At 51.0% G+C, this 17,192-nt stretch overlaps 1 protein-coding gene across 6 annotated transcripts in view; it reads right to left on the bottom strand.

Moving 5' to 3' along the window:
* The window catches only part of NCOA1 (nuclear receptor coactivator 1), a 215,416-nt gene that overhangs the window by 61,593 nt on the left and 136,631 nt on the right, over positions 1-17,192 (bottom strand). For all 6 annotated transcript variants that reach the window (XM_071742270.1, XM_071742272.1, XM_071742271.1 and 3 more), the window contains 2 exons: positions 16,746-16,852; positions 11,876-12,042 (listed from right to left, as the gene is read on the bottom strand). In XM_071742270.1, the coding sequence (XP_071598371.1) occupies positions 11,876-12,042; positions 16,746-16,831 (253 nt within the window). In that variant the 5' untranslated portion in view covers positions 16,832-16,852. The remainder of the gene's footprint in view (positions 1-11,875; positions 12,043-16,745; positions 16,853-17,192) is intronic.

Raw genomic sequence — 17,192 nt, 5'->3', positions numbered from 1 at the left:
GCCAGTCTGACTTCTATCCAAAGCCACCAAAGTTCACCCACTGCCATCACCACGACCCATGAACTTCTGCTTGGCTAAACCCACCCCTTCCCTTGGCAGCAGTTCCCAGAGCAACACCCTCCCAGATGTAACTCTGGGCCCTCGGCCTAATTTCTTTCTGTCTGGCTTCTGCTTTGAGTCATTTGCTGTTACACTGGGTTTAAAAACCTCTTTTTGTAGCCAGCACTTTCCATTCTCCTCAGTGTTTATGGTGTCATCACCACGTCCCCACTCCTTCCCAGTTACAACTCAACTGAGCTCTTCAACCATCCAAGCTGAAAGACATTTTCTCCAGCCTCTGGCTTTTTCCATGGCTCTCCTCTCCAAGTTCCCAGGATTTTGCAATCTCCTTCCAGTGTGGATACCATGCCTGAGCTCTCAGCTGTGTCCCACCAAATCCATAATATCACCCAAGAGAAGCCCACCTTGCTTTTCACCACATCCCAAGTCCACAGTGACTGCTTTTCCTTCCAGGTTCTCCCATTTTCCTTGAAAAGAACTATTTCCCAGGATCCCAAGATCTACAGAGACTCCCAAGAAGCTCCATGAAACCCAATCTTGGGAAGAAAAATGTTTCATCAGGATGAGGAGAGGTCCCCAGTGCTGTTCCTCTGGCACCAGCTCCAGGGTGGGTTGAGCTGCTAACAAATGGACCAAATGGTAGAAAAATCACCCAACAGCTCTGCTCAACTGTGCTCATTTCTTTCACTTTCTACTACTTGGAGGTCATGGGCATCAACCAAGAGTGGGAGCTTTGGCTGAAAGTTGGGAACAGCTTAATGGAGATGAGAGAAGAGATGAGAAGTTACCTCCAGCTTACCAGGGGTGGTACCAGAATTAGATACTGGTAAGGTCCAGTAAGAAAAAATCATGATAGTGGAGGCCAAACCACACAAGAAAAACTAAAATTCAGTTGGAAAAAGAGCTGCTGGGTTGATTAAAGGAAAGGAATAACTTTCCAAAACAAAAGATCCTAGGAAAACTTGGTTTGGTGAATGATAAGTTTAGTGGTGGATTTGGGATTGTGCTGGGTGTAGAGCAGGACTTGATGGATCCAAAGGTCTTTCCCAACCAAAACAAATCTGTGATTCTATGAAGGTAGAGAACAAGAGAAATAATTCTATAAAAGTACATTTGGGAAGGGCAGTAGTTACCAAACAGAAGGAAGAATAAACCAAATTAAAGGACAACACAAGCACAGAAATAATCTGAAACTCATTTCCATCAAAACTGAGCAGGTGGTTTCATCCTCTTCAGGATCTCAAAAGGATTCTTAGAAGGGTGAATTTAAACAGTGGAAAGGACTGGATCTGCTTGCACTCCCTTTACCATGGATCAGCCTCACACCTGAGGGCTTGCAGTGGGCACCTCCAGAAGCCAAGGAGGAAAATTCCCTCCCCCTGCTGATATCCAGCCCGGCCTCCAGGGCAGGGTTGGGTTTCTTGCCCTGTAGCCCTGAAACCTGGGGTGAAAACCTGGGCACTGAGACAGGATAAAACCAGAGAGCATCCCTCACTCTGGTGGCACCAGCAGGTCCAGCAGGGTTAAGCACAGTCACAGAATCCCAGCCTGGTTTGGGTGGGAAGGGACCCTAAAGATCATCGAGATCCAACCCAAACCATGCCCAGGGACCCCTCCCCCAGCCCAGGGGGCTCCAAGCCCCATCCAACCTGGGCTGAGACACTGCCAGGGATGGGGCAGCCACAGCTTCCTTGGGCAACCTGGGCAACCAGGGGCTCAGCACCCTCACCCCAAGCAATTTCTCCCTCCCATCTCAGCCCCAGCTCCCCTCTCCCAGCTCCAAGCCCTTCCCCCTTGTCCTATCCCACTCCAGCCCAGCCAGGACATCACCTTATTCCAGGCCACCACTAACCCATGGCCCACACCTGAGAATCACAGAATGCTCATGGCTGGAAAGGACCTCTGAGATCACCAAGTCCAACCAAACAATTTCTCCCTCCCTCCCTCCCTCCCTGCCCAAGATCTCCTCTCCATCTCCCCTCTCCCAGCTGCAAACCCTTCCCCCTCGCAGGCTCCCATCCCTCCAGGCCCTTGTCCCAAGTCCCTCCCCAGCTTTCCTGGAGCCCCTTCAGGCACTGGAAGGTGCTCTAAGGTCTCCCCGTTGCAGCCTTCTCTTCTCCAGCCTCAACACCCCCAACTCTCTCAGCCTGGCTCCAGAGCAGAGCTGCTCCAGCCCTCCCAGCAGCTCCAGGACCTCCTCTGCACTGGCTCCAACAGCTCCGTGTCCTTCTGCTGATGGGGACCCCAGAGATGGACACAGCTTTACCCCAGGGGGGGCTCCCCAGAGCAGAGCAGAGGGGACAATCCCCTCCCTGGCCCTGCTGCTCACACTCCATCCATCCAGGATAAACCAGGAGTTTTCCCTCCTGGCACCTGCAAACACCCAGAGACATCCTCGTGGAAGAACCCGTGGCACAAAAGCTGAGGAACCCGGAGGCTGCAAATCCCTTTCCCAGGACAAAGCAAAGATCCCTTCTCTGACCTCCCTTGAAGCAAAAAAAAAAAAAAATAAAAAAAAAATCAGGATAACTCCAATAAAGTCAATGAGTTTAAAGAGGAGGCTGCAGCACCAGGCTGACAGCTGTAGCCTGAAGAGATTCCAATCTAATTTTAGATTTGACACGAACCTTAATGTGGTTTTAATTAATTAATTAAAAAAAATACACCAACCAAACAGCCTTTAATTAATGTAAAGCCCTTAAAGCTGTTTTCATCTACTCCATTTCCAGTTGTGTGGCTCCTCAGATGCCATTCTGCTGCCTGCCTTTGTTCTTCCATCCAACCTCTAATGTTAGACCTGAACTTGTGTTTCTAACACATCCCTGGGATGCTTTGAGCTCAGGCAATTTCTTCAACTTCATTTAATGATTTCCCAAGCAACAAGGTTTCCATCCCTTCTTGAACGACACAAAAAACTCTACAATGTCTCCTTCTACTTCAGAAAAGTGTCCTCCTTTGGGACCTCCATGTCTCAGCACATAAAAGCAACCAAAAATTACATTTAAATTCTCAGAATTTGATAGTTCAACTCAATTTCAGCCTGGAAGGGAGAAAGGCAGCACTGATGGCAACGCTGTCACCTTCTCCTTCTGGCAGCAACACCCATCTGGGCATCTCTCCAGTCACCAAGAAAGGTGCTAAGATGTGACATGGGGACATAGCTGGACATCCCTGGGGTCCAGAGTCCCTGGGACCTCTCTGCCTCTCCAACCCACCATGGGCACCACATCCAGACACTGCATCCAGTTCTGGGTGCCCAGTATAAGAGCTGGTTGGGGCTGGAGCACTGATCTGGAGATGGAAAGCCAATGGAAGAGGTTTGTCCAGTCTAGAGAAGAGGTGGCTTTGGGTCACCTGAGAGCAGCCTGGCCACGCTCTGCCCATTGCTGAGCCCCTGGTTGCCCAGGTTGCCCAAGGAAGCTGTGGCTGCCCCATCCCTGGCAGTGTCTCAGCCCAGGTTGGATGGGGCTTGGAGCCCCCTGGGCTGGGGGAGGGGTCCCTGACCATCAGGAGCAAGGTTGATCTTTAAGGTTCTCTCCAACCGAAACCAGGCTGGGATTGCATGAAAATTAATCCAAGATCATCCAACTTGTTCTGGAATGTTTGCAGGGATCACATAATCCAGTTTCTCCAAAGCACATCCCTGCAGAGCTCTGTCCCTAGGGATTGCAGACACAAAACCCTGGGGGCTGAGGGCAGCGTGAGAGCCTGGGCAGAAGAATCCCAGAATCATTTGGGTTGGAAGGGACCTCAGAGGTCACCAAGTCCAACCCTTGCTCCACTCCCCCCGTGGTTCCCAGCCCATGGCACTGAGTGCCACATCCAGGCTCTTTTGAAATATCTCCAGGGATGGAGAATCCACCCCTTCCCTGGGCAGCCCATTCCAATGCCTGAGCACCCTCTCCAGAAAGAAATTCTTTCTCATGGCCAACCTAAACCTCCCCTGGCACAACTTGAGACCTCTTGTGCCCTCTTGTCTTGCTGAGAGTTGCCTGGGAAAAGAGCCCAACACCCCCCTGGCTCCAACCTCCTTTCAGGGAGTTGGAGAGAGTGATGAGGTCTCCCCTGAGCCTCCTCTTCTCCAGCCTCAACACCCCCAGCTCCCTCAGCCCTTCCTCACAGCACTTGTGCTGGATCCCTTCACAGCCTCCTTGCTCTTCTCTGGACCTGCTCCAGCACCTCAATCTCCTTCCTGAGCTGAGGGGCCCAGAACTGGACACAGGACTCAAGCTGTGGCCTCCCCAGGGCTGAGCACAGGGGCAGAATCCCTTCCCTGGACCTGCTGGCCACGCTCTTCCTGACACAGCCCAGGATGCCATTGGCCTTCTTGGCCACCTGGGCACACTGCTGCCTCCTCTTCAGCTGAAAGCCTTTGATTGCTCTGCCCTGGGTTCCTCTGCTTTGGGGTAAAGCTCTCCCAGGGGTCTCAGCTCCACCACTGCCTTCCACACATCTCAGGCATGGATTCACTTTGTGGTTTCCTGGCAATCCTGTTTCCATCCTGATTATCCCACCACACCACTCAGCTGCTGGGACAAGAAGTGCCTCTTGACTCAGAGCCCAAGGACAAGGTCTCCTCCTCTCCTCTTCCCAAAACCACCATCCCAAGCTGTGGGAGAAGCCTCTTCCCAGGCCACTGCTTCATTTTCTGACCATTTTTGGCTAAAGACAAACCAAGAGTTGTGGGGTTTTTTTGCTGCTGGTCACTCCTGAAGAAGCTGCCAGATGTCCCACTGAGGACCCAGGACCTCTCTGCACCAGAAATCCTACGTGTGCACCACAAAAACAAACCCAGGGCCAATCCCAAACATGTGAAAAGACAACGGGGACACATAATTAAAGGAAAGCCACCAACAGCCCAACGATTGTAGGCAACCCAGCAGCCAGAATCAATAATTATTTCATCTACTTCTCTTAATTAACCTACAGGAAAATTACTTCCCCAAGTAGGTTAACTTCCAAAGAAGTGGGGGGTCTTCCCATTTCCCCATCAAAGGTTTTCTTTTCTTTTTGGGTTGATTTGTCCTAGTGTCAAAGCAGCACAAACTTGCCTGAAGGAGGCAATCTTATTAATGCCACATTTTTGGGGGAAAAAAATAAATCAAAAGATGTCAGGAGGACACAATTGTTTTTGGTGGACCCCACAGAGGACACCTTCGTGCAGTAGAAGAAGTAGTTGGGGAATTTTTGTGTGCTCCAAGATGAGACAGAAATCCTCCTGTGGCTAAAAATCCCTGAAAGATTTCAAAGTAAAGGCTCAAAAAATAGCTTCCCCCTCCCTTCCTGCCCAAAATCACTCAGCTTAAAAGTTAAGGGTCATCTTTGTAGGTTGACAAGAGAAATGTTTGGAAAAGCAAGCTCATCCTTTGCCTTTTAAGATGTCCCCAAACCAGGTTGCTATTACCAACTAAAAATTGCACTGATAAAAATTGGTGCAATATATTTTCAGTGAAATCACTGAAATGTATTTTCCCCCCTTAAACATCTGTAAGACTAAATTCAGCAGCTCTTCCACTAAAAAACCCAGACTTCAGGGGGGCTGAAGGTGCCCTACACGAGGTCCCACAACTCCCCATCACCCCAAGAAACCCTGCACTGCAGAAGCAGCTCCGGCTCCTTCACGAGCTCAGTGAATTTATACAACTCTGAGCAAACAAGGCATCCAACCTTGATTTTGGCAGCCACAAAAATCAATCTGCTGGGGCTTTTGGACCTCGCAGGACCCAAAACTCATGGGCATCACCCCAGGTGTCCTGGAGGAGCTGGGACCCGTGCCGTGCTTGCTCCTGGACCAGGTGAAGTGGATGCTTTGTGCATCAATTCCTGCAGAAGAAGACATATGGCAGCACAGGAGGAGGAAGAGTGATGAGGGAAGGCAGGAAGGAGAGGGGGAAGGAGGTCCCTTGGCCACCAGCAGTGGAAGAGTCACTCGTGAAGCTTTAGGAGGTGTTTCAAGGACAACTTTCTATGGCTGATGGAGGTTTGGAGGTGGCGTAATGAAAAGCTCAATATTCTTTGATTTATTCTATTAAGGGCTTGGATTGATGCTCCTGCTCTGGAAGGAAATTAAGGAACCTATCAAGGGAGAGGGCTTTTGGGAAAGAAAAAAAAAAAAAAAAAAAAAAGCCTGAGTGGCTTCAGATTTAAAAAAAGGACACTGCCAAGGTTGGGAGCTCTAGAAGGGAGATGAGATGAGCCCTCTTGTCAGCTCCCATCTCTCTGCACACTGCTTATTGCCCCTTCTCAAAGGTTACCACCTACCCAAACCCAGGTGTTTTATTTAAAAAAAAAAGGCATCTGGGGGAAAGGGAGAAACCTTTCTGGAGCCCACGTGCCACTGCATCACAGGGGGGTTGGATGCTGAGGCTCTGCCCCTCCTCTGGGTAGGGGTGACCCCCACCTCCACGGAGCAGACATCAAGTATTGCATTGTTTTACAGAAAAGAAGCAAAACAAGTGGTGGTTCTTGCATCAACACGGATTTTTTACATCCATGCTCATTTCTCTGCTCTCCTAAATGACCAAGATGCTTTATTTCTCCATTTGCACCAGACACCAGCCTGCAGCCCTCTGACTCCACTGCAGCTCCAACAAGATGCTCTGAGGGGGTCTTCTAACAAGCTTCATGCTAACCCTACAAGTCAGACATGTGGAGCAGTGAAACTCTCCAGCCTGCCCTGTCCAGGGTGTTTTCACCACAGAAAGTGCTGTTCTGAGCTCATCCCAGACTGGTTTGGGTGGGAAGGGACCTGAAAGATCCTTGAGATCCAACGAAAACCATGGTCAGGGACCCCTCCCCCAGCCCAGGGGGCTCCAAGCCCCATCCAACCTGGGCTGAGACACTGCCAGGGATGGGGCAGCCACAGCTTCCTTGGGCAACCTGGGCAACCAGGGGCTCAGCACCCTCACCCCAAGCAATTTCTCCCTCACATCTCAGCCCCAGCTCCCCTCTCCCAGCTCCAAACCCTTCCCCCTTGTCCTATCCCACTCCAGCCCAGCCAGGACATCACCTTATTCCAGGCCACCACTAACCCATGGCCCACACCTGAGAATCACAGAATGCTCATGGCTGGAAAGGACCTCTGAGATCACCAAGTCCAACCAAACAATTTCTCCCTCCCTCACTCCCTCCCTCCCTGCCCAAGATCTCCTCTCCATCTCCCCTCTCCCAGCTGCAAACCCTTCCCCCTCGCAGGGTCCCATCCCTCCAGGCCCTTGTCCCAAGTCCCTCCCCAGCTTTCCTGGAGCCCCTTCAGGCACTGGAAGGTGCTCTAAGGTCTCCCCGTTGCAGCCTTCTCTTCTCCAGCCTCAACACCCCCAACTCTCTCAGCCTGGCTCCAGAGCAGAGCTGCTCCAGCCCTCCCAGCAGCTCCAGGGCCTCCTCTGCACTGGCTCCAACAGCTCCGTGTCCTTCTGCTGATGGGGACCCCAGAGATGGACACAGCTTTACCCCAGGGGGGGCTCCCCAGAGCAGAGCAGAGGGGACAATCCCCTCCCTGGCCCTGCTGCTCACACTCTGGGGGTGCAGCCCAGGAATGAACCTTGAGCAAACTCAGCTCCCCAGAACATCTGATTCTGATGTCATGGTCTGGAGCAGAGGAGCCACCCCAGGACAGGACCTTCAGCTCCACGTTCTGGCTGCAAAGCCAGTCTGGAGGCAATGAGGAGGGAGGTCCCCATGGATGGACAGAGTGCCCAGCAGATCCCAGGCAGGAGACAGCTCCTGATTCACCTCCACACCACCCATCAGGGACTTTTGGAGCAACTCAGGGTGCACAAGCACAGCCGAAGGGCTCCAACACCCAACTTTGAGGGGAAAATTAAAAAAACGAAGCTAACTTTTATATGGGATGGACAAAGGCTGAAAAATGAACTGCCTGGCCTCTTCCTCCTCTGATTTTATTGCTGTCTCGGCAGAGGGATTTCAGGTTGCTGCCACAGCCGCAAACCCCTTGTTCTGCCAACTGTACATTACTCACATTGGAAGGTGTCCAGACCCTCAGAATTTTTTTTTTTCTAAAAGCATTTGCTTCATACTTTAAATAGCAGCCCAGCAGGCAGGGGGATGGGAGGGAGGGCTCAGCCCCTGCCTGCATCCATCTGCAAGCTTCTGCTGGCTCCTCCACACCCTTTTTGAGGGTTAAAACTGAAGGTGACCCAAGGTGGGATGTGACCTCCAAACCTTCCAGAGCTGGCAGGGGGGAGGATGCTCCTCCTGGGATATCACCTGCCCCTTCCCAAGCTCCCAGCTCTGCACTTCCACGTCCTTAATTAAACTCCTAACAGGACGTTGGCTGCTCTTTAAATAAAATCTGCTCTGCTATGAGGTTTAGCATCATTCCCCCTTCCCCGTGCTTATGGGGTTTGGGTGCATATTATTGGGATGAAGAGCACGTTTTGGTGAGATTTCTATGACTCTGGGAGGTCCTGAGCCTGCTGCAAGACATCACTGCAAGGACCAACCTCTCCTGCTCCTCTCTGCTAGATGAAATCACATCTCCAGGGGAGTTTCCCAAGAGCCACACGTCCCCATCCCCAACACTTTAGCAACCAAACCACATCCTCAGCAGTTAGCAAATATTAATCAGCTTTATGGCTGAGAAACGGCGAGAGGAGGAAGGACACAGGCAGGGAGACACAACTGGAGGCAAACTCCAAGGACAGAGGAGCATCTCTGGCCACAAATATTCTGATTTTTTTGGCCATCTTCTCCCTACCTCCTCCCATAAAACGCTCTCACCCTAAACTGCCAAGAACAAATACAGGTGAAGTTTCTTCTCCCCCCATCATTTGGCGCTGGGCTAGATAAGGCAGAGAAGCAGAGCAAAGCTCAAGGTATAATATTTTTAAGTAGTGCTTGTCCTAGTTAATGTTCAGCCCTGCTGTGCAATGTCAAGAAAAATAATGACCAGAGAAGTGGCAGCAAGCAGAACCCTGGATGTGCTCACCACCCACTCCCAAAATCCTTCCTGAGCCCGGGATGCAACGTGAAATGAAACCTAAAAGCAGTTTTCCTGCTTCCTTGGGAAGCCTGGACAGTCCCTGCAACATGAGTTGAATGTTTTACTGCTGTGCTTACCCCAGAATTGACAGCCTGAAAGAACAGCAAGCTGGAAGGAGATGGGTTTCAACAAAAAGAGGGAGATTCAGACCAGAGAGAAGGAAGAAATTGTTAGGGACTGTCACTGGGAGCCTGGACTTGGACACCTCCATCTCTCTCCCAGTCCAAAATGGGACTGTTCTGGGTAGGAGGTGACCAACTGAGGAGCAGGGGTCCCATATTTATATATTTCTACATTTTTTTTAGTTTAAGATCTCTATTTCATTAAACCCATCCTAGTTTCTTCTGTCAACCTGGAAGTCTCACTCCCTTATTCCTGATTTTATTGTCCCCTGGGAAGGCAGTGGGAGGGATAACAAAGAGCATCTGTCACCTGCTTATTGGTTAAAACCATGGAAAAAAAGGAAGAAATTGTTCACATGGAGGGTGGTAAAACTCTGGCCCAGGCTGCCCAGAGAGGTGGGAGATGCCCCAGATCCCCACAACCATTCCAGGTCAGGTTTGACAAAGTTCTGAGCAACCTGCTCTGGTTGAAGATGCAGGACTCAGTGCAGGACTCGATGGCCTTGAAAGGTCCCTTTCCCACCCAAAACCATCCCAGGGCTCTATGGAGTGCCCAGAGGAAAATCTTCACATCTGTTCCCTGCTCAGAGCGGGCAGCGGGAGCTTTGGCAAAGGCAAAGCCTGAGGGATGAGGGGCTCTCAGCTCCCACAAGGAGCAGGAGTCACCTTGTGCACAAAGGACACAGTGGTTGCAAGAAGGATAAAATGATTGCATGAAGGAAAAGGTGTTTGCACAAAGGAAAAGGCATGTGCACAAAGGAAAAGGTCTTTGCACAAGGAAGGGGTCTTTGCACAAGGGACAAAGCAGCTGAGTGTGAGATGGGCAGTTGGTAGCTGGGATCACAGAATCCCAGATTCATTTGGGTTGGAAAGGAGCTCTGGGATCACCAAGTCCAACCCTTGATCCACTCCCCCCGTGGTTCCCAGCCCATGGCACTGAGTGCCACATCCAGGCTCTTTTGAAATAGCTCCAGGGATGGAGAATCCACCCCTTCCCTGGGCAGCCCATTCCAGTGTCTGATCACCCTCTCTGTAAGGAATTTTTTTCTAATATCCAACTTAAACTTTCCCTGGAAGAGTTTAAGCCCATAGCCTCTTGTCTGACTGATAGAGCCTGACCCCCCCTGGCTCCAACCTCCTTTCAGGGAGTTGTAGAGAGTGATGAGGTCTCCCCTGAGCCTCCTCTGCTCTAGACTGGGATGATGGGGACCACGCTGGGACCCAAGAGACCTGAACAAGCCCTATCTCCCCCTCAACACACCTCACAGCTTCTCCCCTGCACTGCTGGAGCCCTTTGGACTTCCAGATTTCAGTCTGCGAGTTGGGACTCAGGGTGAATTTTAACCTTTATGAGGTTTCTCAAGCTCCTCTCCTCATTTTATTGGCAGGAGGTGGCTTAATGGCCCCTCTACTCTGTTTGGTTGGCAGGAGAAGAGATCTGAGAAAGGGACAGGGTTCTCCCAAGCCTTGCAGAGCGTGTGGCAGAGTTATCTCCCCTTCACCTTCCCCAGCTATAAACAGGGGTTTCAGCAGGCACTTAATAGCAGAATTGCTGATTAGCACTTAATGGGCCTGACCCTGGAAGCCCAACAACCACTTGTGATTATCTGAATCCAAGGAATGCTCAGGAGGAAGCACAAACAGGGTGTAAAGTGCCACCTTGCACCAGAAAGCAAGGTGGCATCAAGCAGAGCAACAGGGGCAAAGCAGCCCCCACCATGCTACTGCTGCCATCAAAGCAGGAGAAAAATTACAGATAATGGAACAATTATATCATGATTCTTCATTAATTAAGACATAGAATGATTTGGGTGGGAAGGGACCTTAAAGACCATCCAATTCCAAACCCCCCTGCCATGGTCAGGGACCCCTCCCCTAGCCCAGGGGGCTCCAAGCCCCATCCAACCTGGGCTGAGACACTGCCAGGGATGGGGCAGCCACAGCTTCCTTGGGCAACCTGGGCAACCAGGGGCTCAGCACCCTCAAATTCAAGAATTTCCTCCTCATGTCCAACCCCAATCTCCCCTCTTCCAGTTTTAACCCATTTCCCTTGTCCTCTCCCTACCCCCCCGTGTCCAAAGCCCTCCCCCAGCTTTCTTGGAGCCCCTTCAGATATTGGGAGGTTGCTCTGAGCTCACCTGGGAGCCTCCTCTTCTCCAGGCTGAACAACCCCAAGCCCTCAGCCTGGCTTCCCAGGGAGCTGCTCAGCCCTCTGAGCATTTGAGTGGCTCTGCTCTGGACACCTTCCAGGAGCTCTGTGTCCTTCTGCTCTTGGGGACTCCAGAACTGGACACACAACTCCAGGTGGGGTCTCAGCAGAGCAGAGCAGAGGGGGAGAATCCCCTCCCTCGACCCCTGTCTGTGCTTCTTTTGCTGCAGCCCAGGACATGGTTGGGTTCTGGGCTCCAAGCACACCCTGAGGGCTCATGTTGAGCTTCTGCTCCACCACCCCCACCCCCAAGTCCTTCTCCTCAGGGCTGCCCTCAATCCTTTCTCCTCCCAACCTCTATTTCTCCATGGGATTGCCTCCACCCAGCTGCAGAACCTTGCCCTTGGCCGTGTTGAACTTCCTGCAGTTTGCAGGACTCCACACACTGGGGGCTCATGGAACTCAGCAGGACACCATGGACACAGCAGAACACTCTTACTCAGAAGCATCCCAAGATGCCAAGGTAGAAGACTTCTGCCTTACCTTGCTCCAACCTCTTCATCTGCTGGATCTGGTCCACTGTCTTCTTTAGGATCTTGCATTTGTCGGGTTTGACGCTCAGGGTGTCGATGTCCCCGATGTTTGCAGACAGCAGCTCTGCCAGCTCCTCCAAATATTTATTCTCCTGCTCCCGGCGCCTCTTTTCATTGCTGTTAGAGAAAGGAAAATCAAATTAAAAGTCACTTTCAGGAGATTTTTTTTCCCCCCTATTGCTTAATCAAGTCACACGGGCACCGGACGAGAACCCAAAAACCTAAGTACTGGCTGGAGCAATGGCCACGCTCTGGATCTCCAAAATATTGAGGAGTTCCTCCAAGTTTTTGTGCATTTTTATGGATCTAAACCTCAAAATTAATGGCAGGGGAGATGTGTAGGGTAGCCCAGGCACTCCCACCAAAACCAGACCTCTGACAGTCAGAACTCTCAGAAGCAGTTGTTATTGATGGGTTGGTTCTAACCTGAAAATTCCCTATTATTTACAGGACACCAAGAAACTGCTGAGATGCCTGTGGGAATGGGGAGATGTTCCTGGCCTCAAATAATCCCCAGGGGTTATTTACAGACTCAGTTTTCCAGTCACTCTTCCAGCTGGAGACAAATTTAATCTGAAATCCACACGTAAAGGTTAAACAGCATCCACCTGAGTTCACCACAGAGAAAATCTGAGTCAAAGGTGATGAGATGATGAAAAATATTCCTGAGATCAACCTTTTTTTGTCCTACCAAAAGCAGCTTTTCTGTGGGGTCCCAACCACTGCACAAGCCAAACCTTCTCCCATCAACTATTTCTAAATTCTGGGAATTGAGAAATTATTATTTTTGTGGCTTTTTTTGAAGCCACTCAGGACACTGAAACATTTCTTTACCAATGTTATGAGAGTCAAAGCCACCAAAATGAAGTGTGCATATGGGACAGACACACAGAGACACATTTGCCCTAAATATCTCCTTCTACATCCACTATGGGATGAAATAAAGACACCTCAACACACCCAGCATGGCTCTACACCACTTGCAATGCTTTTTATGAGGTTGGTTTTCAATAAACCACCTAAATTTCTCGTTCTAACTTCCTCAAGATGCCCATTACTCCATCACCTGAAAATCCCCTATAATTTTACTGACACCAAGGAGCTGCTGAGATGCCTCTGGGCATGGTGAGATGTTCCTGGCCCCATTGCTCCTGGGAGAGCTGAGCAAACACTGGTTGCAGAAGCTGATCCCAGCTTAGGAGGAGATTTCTGTCCCACCACAGGTGCTCTTGGGTCCTGCTGTGTGACCAAACAAGGTCCAGCTGAAGGCTTCAAGAAGAAGTTTGGTTTATTTTCTCTGGTGAGAGGAGGGCAAGCCAACCAGAGCATGAATATATCCTGATAACTCTGCAGAGACCCTTTAGAAAGAGTATTAATCCCAAAGGGGGTGAGATAGCTCCATCCCTTCCCTTGAAGGTAGGCTGCATGGATGTTTCCTTATTTTTTCCTAATTCCAGCCACTTCTGTCAATTTGGTTTTCAATAAGCCACCTAATTTTTCACTACAGCCTCCCCAGGACATCCATCACTACGTAAGAAGCATCACCTGAAAATTCCCTATTATTTACAGGGCACCAAGAAGCTGCTGAGATGCCTGTGGGGATGGGGAGATGTTCCTGGCCTCAATTTCCAGGTCTGACAAGAAGGTTTTGCCTCTTGGTTGGGTTTTTTTTCTGCTGTTTAAACGTTCACATGAAAATATCTGATGACCACAGGGATGATGAACCTCCCAAGCTCACTCTCCATCACCTCACTTCTCCTCTTTGTGTCCTGAGTGCCCAGAGGGATGGCAGGGATGAACCCACCCTCCCTTAACTCAGCAGAATGAAAGAAAAAAAAAAGGAAAAAAGAAAAGGCAAAGCCAGCTGGGGGGGTGGAGAGCACAAGCCATGTTTCTCCTCTGGCCACCAGTCTTGTCAAGTCCTTTGTGAGACCTTTCCTGGGACACACATGGAGCAACCTGGAAACTCCTCCAGAGTGGGCTGGGATGGGAGCAGGAGCTCTTCCTACCCTCCCATGGGAGCCAAGGGCTGAGAGGCACCAAAAGGAGGTTCCCAGAGGATGGATGGATGGATGGATGGATGGTCACCTGCTGCAGGAATCCTCTGCCCAGCCAGGGACCTCTGACAGCTCCTGCCCAGGGATTGGTGACACCAGCAGTGACACTTTCCTGGGACAGGTAAATCCTTCCTGAAGAAGCTGATCCCTTTTAGGGAAAGTCAACTTAATTCTGAGCTCTCCCCACAAACCAAAATCCAACAGCAGAGGGGTGAGGGGGAAAAAAATATAAAAAAATTCCCTCTGTGGTGGGTGAGCTCATTTCATGCAAAGCTTTAATGTCGCTGTTGCTGTGGCAACTTCCACCTTGTAGGAGGGAGAATTGGCCAATTTTCCTTACATAAAAGCATCATGAGAATATTACAGCAGTGGGTTGTGCTCTATGGCTCCAGAATGTCATCAAAAGCAAGAGTTGAACCTTCCAGGTTTTCAACAAAGGAGTTCTGAAGTTCACTCTGCTCTGGAAGATGTTAAGGTGAGGCTGGGGAGGAGGATGAGATCCATCCCTACCCTGGATGTGATCTGGGAGCTGCTCTGGAGGAAGATGCAGCTCTAGGGAGGACCTGGGAGGCTTCAGCTCAGGGTTCAGGGTGGGATGGCCAAGCCAATGAGAAGTATCTGTATCAACACTCCTAAAAATTCCTGAAAATTACCTCTGTGGAGGTAAAACCTCACTGAGCTCCATCCAGAAGTTTCTGCTTCTCTATGAACAATAAATTGATATCCCAACCTTTCTATTTTGGGGTCAGCAGGAGGTGGCTTTCTCAGAGTGCTTAGAAACAAACCACAGAAAATCACAGAGTGGTTTGGGTGGGAAAGGGACCTTTCAAGGCCATTGAGTCCTGCAGGGAGCAGGAACATCTTCAAGCAAGTAAGTTGCTCAGAACTTTGTCAAACCTGACCTGGAATGGTTGTGGGGATCTGGGGCATCTCCCACCTCTCTGGGCAGCCTGGGGCAGAGTTTCACCACTCTCCATGTAAACAATTTCCTCCTTTTTTGCCATGGTTTTAACCAATAAGCAGGTGACAGATGATCTCTGTTATCCCCCCACTGCCCTCCCAGGGGACAATCAAATCAGGAATAAGAGAGAAAGATTTTCAGGTTGAAAGAAGAAACTAGGGTGGGTTTAATGAAATAGATAGGGATCTTAAACTACAAAAACATAGAAACACATAAATATGGAACCCCTGCTCCCCAGTTGGTCACCTCTACCCAGAACAGTCCCACATTGGACTGGGAAAGAGATGGAGGTGCCCAAGTCCAGGCTCCCAGTGCCAGTCCCCAACAGCCCCGGAGCAACCAAGCAGCTCCTACCTGGAAGGCAGAAGGTGACCTGACCCCAGGGACCAGGTTCTTCTCCAGTGAGGCAACAAGGAGCAGCAGCACCAAGCAGACCCCAAACACACACCAACCAACCCCAACCCAACTCAACCCAACCGAACTGACCCAACCCCAGCTCAGCTCAACTCAACTCAACTCAACTCAACTCAACTCAACTCAACTCAACTCAACTCAACTCAACTCAACTCACACAACCCAACCCTGACCCCCCCAACCAGCACACAAACCCATAAAGCCCCCAGGGCTCTCCTGAAGCCATTTTATCCTGAGCACCATGGGAAGGAGCCCTGTGATTGGTCCATTTGGGTCACCTGGGCCATCATCTCCTCCCCACAGCCACAGCTGCTCCCCATGGGAACTGCCACAGCCCAGAAGGTGCTGGTGGGCTCCCAGGCAGTCTTGGGGCAGTGTGATCACAGGCAGCTTTTTATCCTGGTCCTCTCAGATCAGGACATCCTTGTATCCACTCTCCATCCTCCCCTCTCCCAGCTCCAAACCCTTCCCCCTTGTCCTATCCCACTCCAGCCCAGCCAGGACATCACCTTATTCCAGGCCACCACTAACCCATGGCCCACACCTGAGAATCACAGAATGCTCATGGCTGGAAAGGACCTCTGAGATCACCAAGTCCAACCAAACAATTTCTCCCTCCCTCCCTCCCTCCCTCCCTGCCCAAGATCTCCTCTCCATCTCCCCTCTCCCAGCTGCAAACCCTTCCCCCTCGCAGGCTCCCATCCCTCCAGGCCCTTGTCCCAAGTCCCTCCCCAGCTTTCCTGGAGCCCCTTCAGGCACTGGAAGGTGCTCTAAGGTCTCCCCATTTCATCCCTCTCTTCCCAGCCTGAACACCCCCAACTCTCTGAGCTGTCAGAACCAGGAGGTGCCCACCTGCAGCGAGCTGAGCTTTGGTGCTCAGAGAAATGAAACCATTTCAGACAGGAACTCATCCTGCTCTGCAACTGCACAACCCAGAACAAGGTTCTCCACCAAAGCTTCTGAATGCCACAAAACCAGGGATTGCTGGGGATTCAGACACGGAGAGGCAGAAGGTTTGGGATGATCTGTTGACCCTGCAGAATTATCTGCCCGAAATTTTACCCTGGAGGAAAATCTGTGCTGGATGCTCCCCCACACCCCCCGAGCCCCTCTTGCTCTGTAAAACCAATCCATTAACTTGGATTAATGAGCCTCTCTGATCATCCTTTGCCACCTCCTAACGAGCTGAGCAGATGGGGAGCTGCCTTCCCATCCTGCTCCCCTCTCCCAGTGCAGCTCAAAGCAAAGCGAAGTGGTGGTGGGAAGTGTGAACATTCCCAAGTGGCTGGGAAGCTCCATCTGCTCCAGCAGCCGGGACCCAGCCAAGGAGCTGGGAATGACAACGGAGCCACCACGGGGAGGGGACAGCTGGGGGGTGGCACACGTACCTCTGGGCTGTGTCACAGGGTGAACCTTTCCTCTTCCGAGAGTCGGGGTTGGCAGGGTCTGTTGAGCTGTCCCCAAGGCCACTCATGTTGGTTGACCTACTGTGCACCTGGAAGGCAAGAGAGAGAGGGTCAGGAGAATCAGGGAATCACAGAATTATCAGAGCTGGAAGGGAGCTCTAGAGAGAGCCCAACTCTCCCCCTAAAGCAAGGATCCCTTAGAGCAAGAGGTGCTTTAGCAAGGATCCCTTAGAGCACATCCCACAGGGCTGCATCCAGGTGGGGTTTGGGCATCTCCAGAGAAGGGAACTCCACAACCTCCCTGGGCCAGTGGCACACTCACCATAAAGAAATTTTTTCCTCATGTTCAGCTGGAACTCCCTTCGTTCCACCTTGTGCCCATTGCCCCTCACCCTGTCACTGGGTCTGGCTCCATCCTCCTTCCACTCT

This window comes from Heliangelus exortis, chromosome 3, assembly GCF_036169615.1.
Source record: "Heliangelus exortis chromosome 3, bHelExo1.hap1, whole genome shotgun sequence".
NCBI classification, from domain to species: Eukaryota; Metazoa; Chordata; class Aves; order Apodiformes; family Trochilidae; genus Heliangelus; species Heliangelus exortis.
Note: the sequence above shows the minus strand (reverse complement) of the source record. Positions and strands in the feature narration are given on the sequence as shown.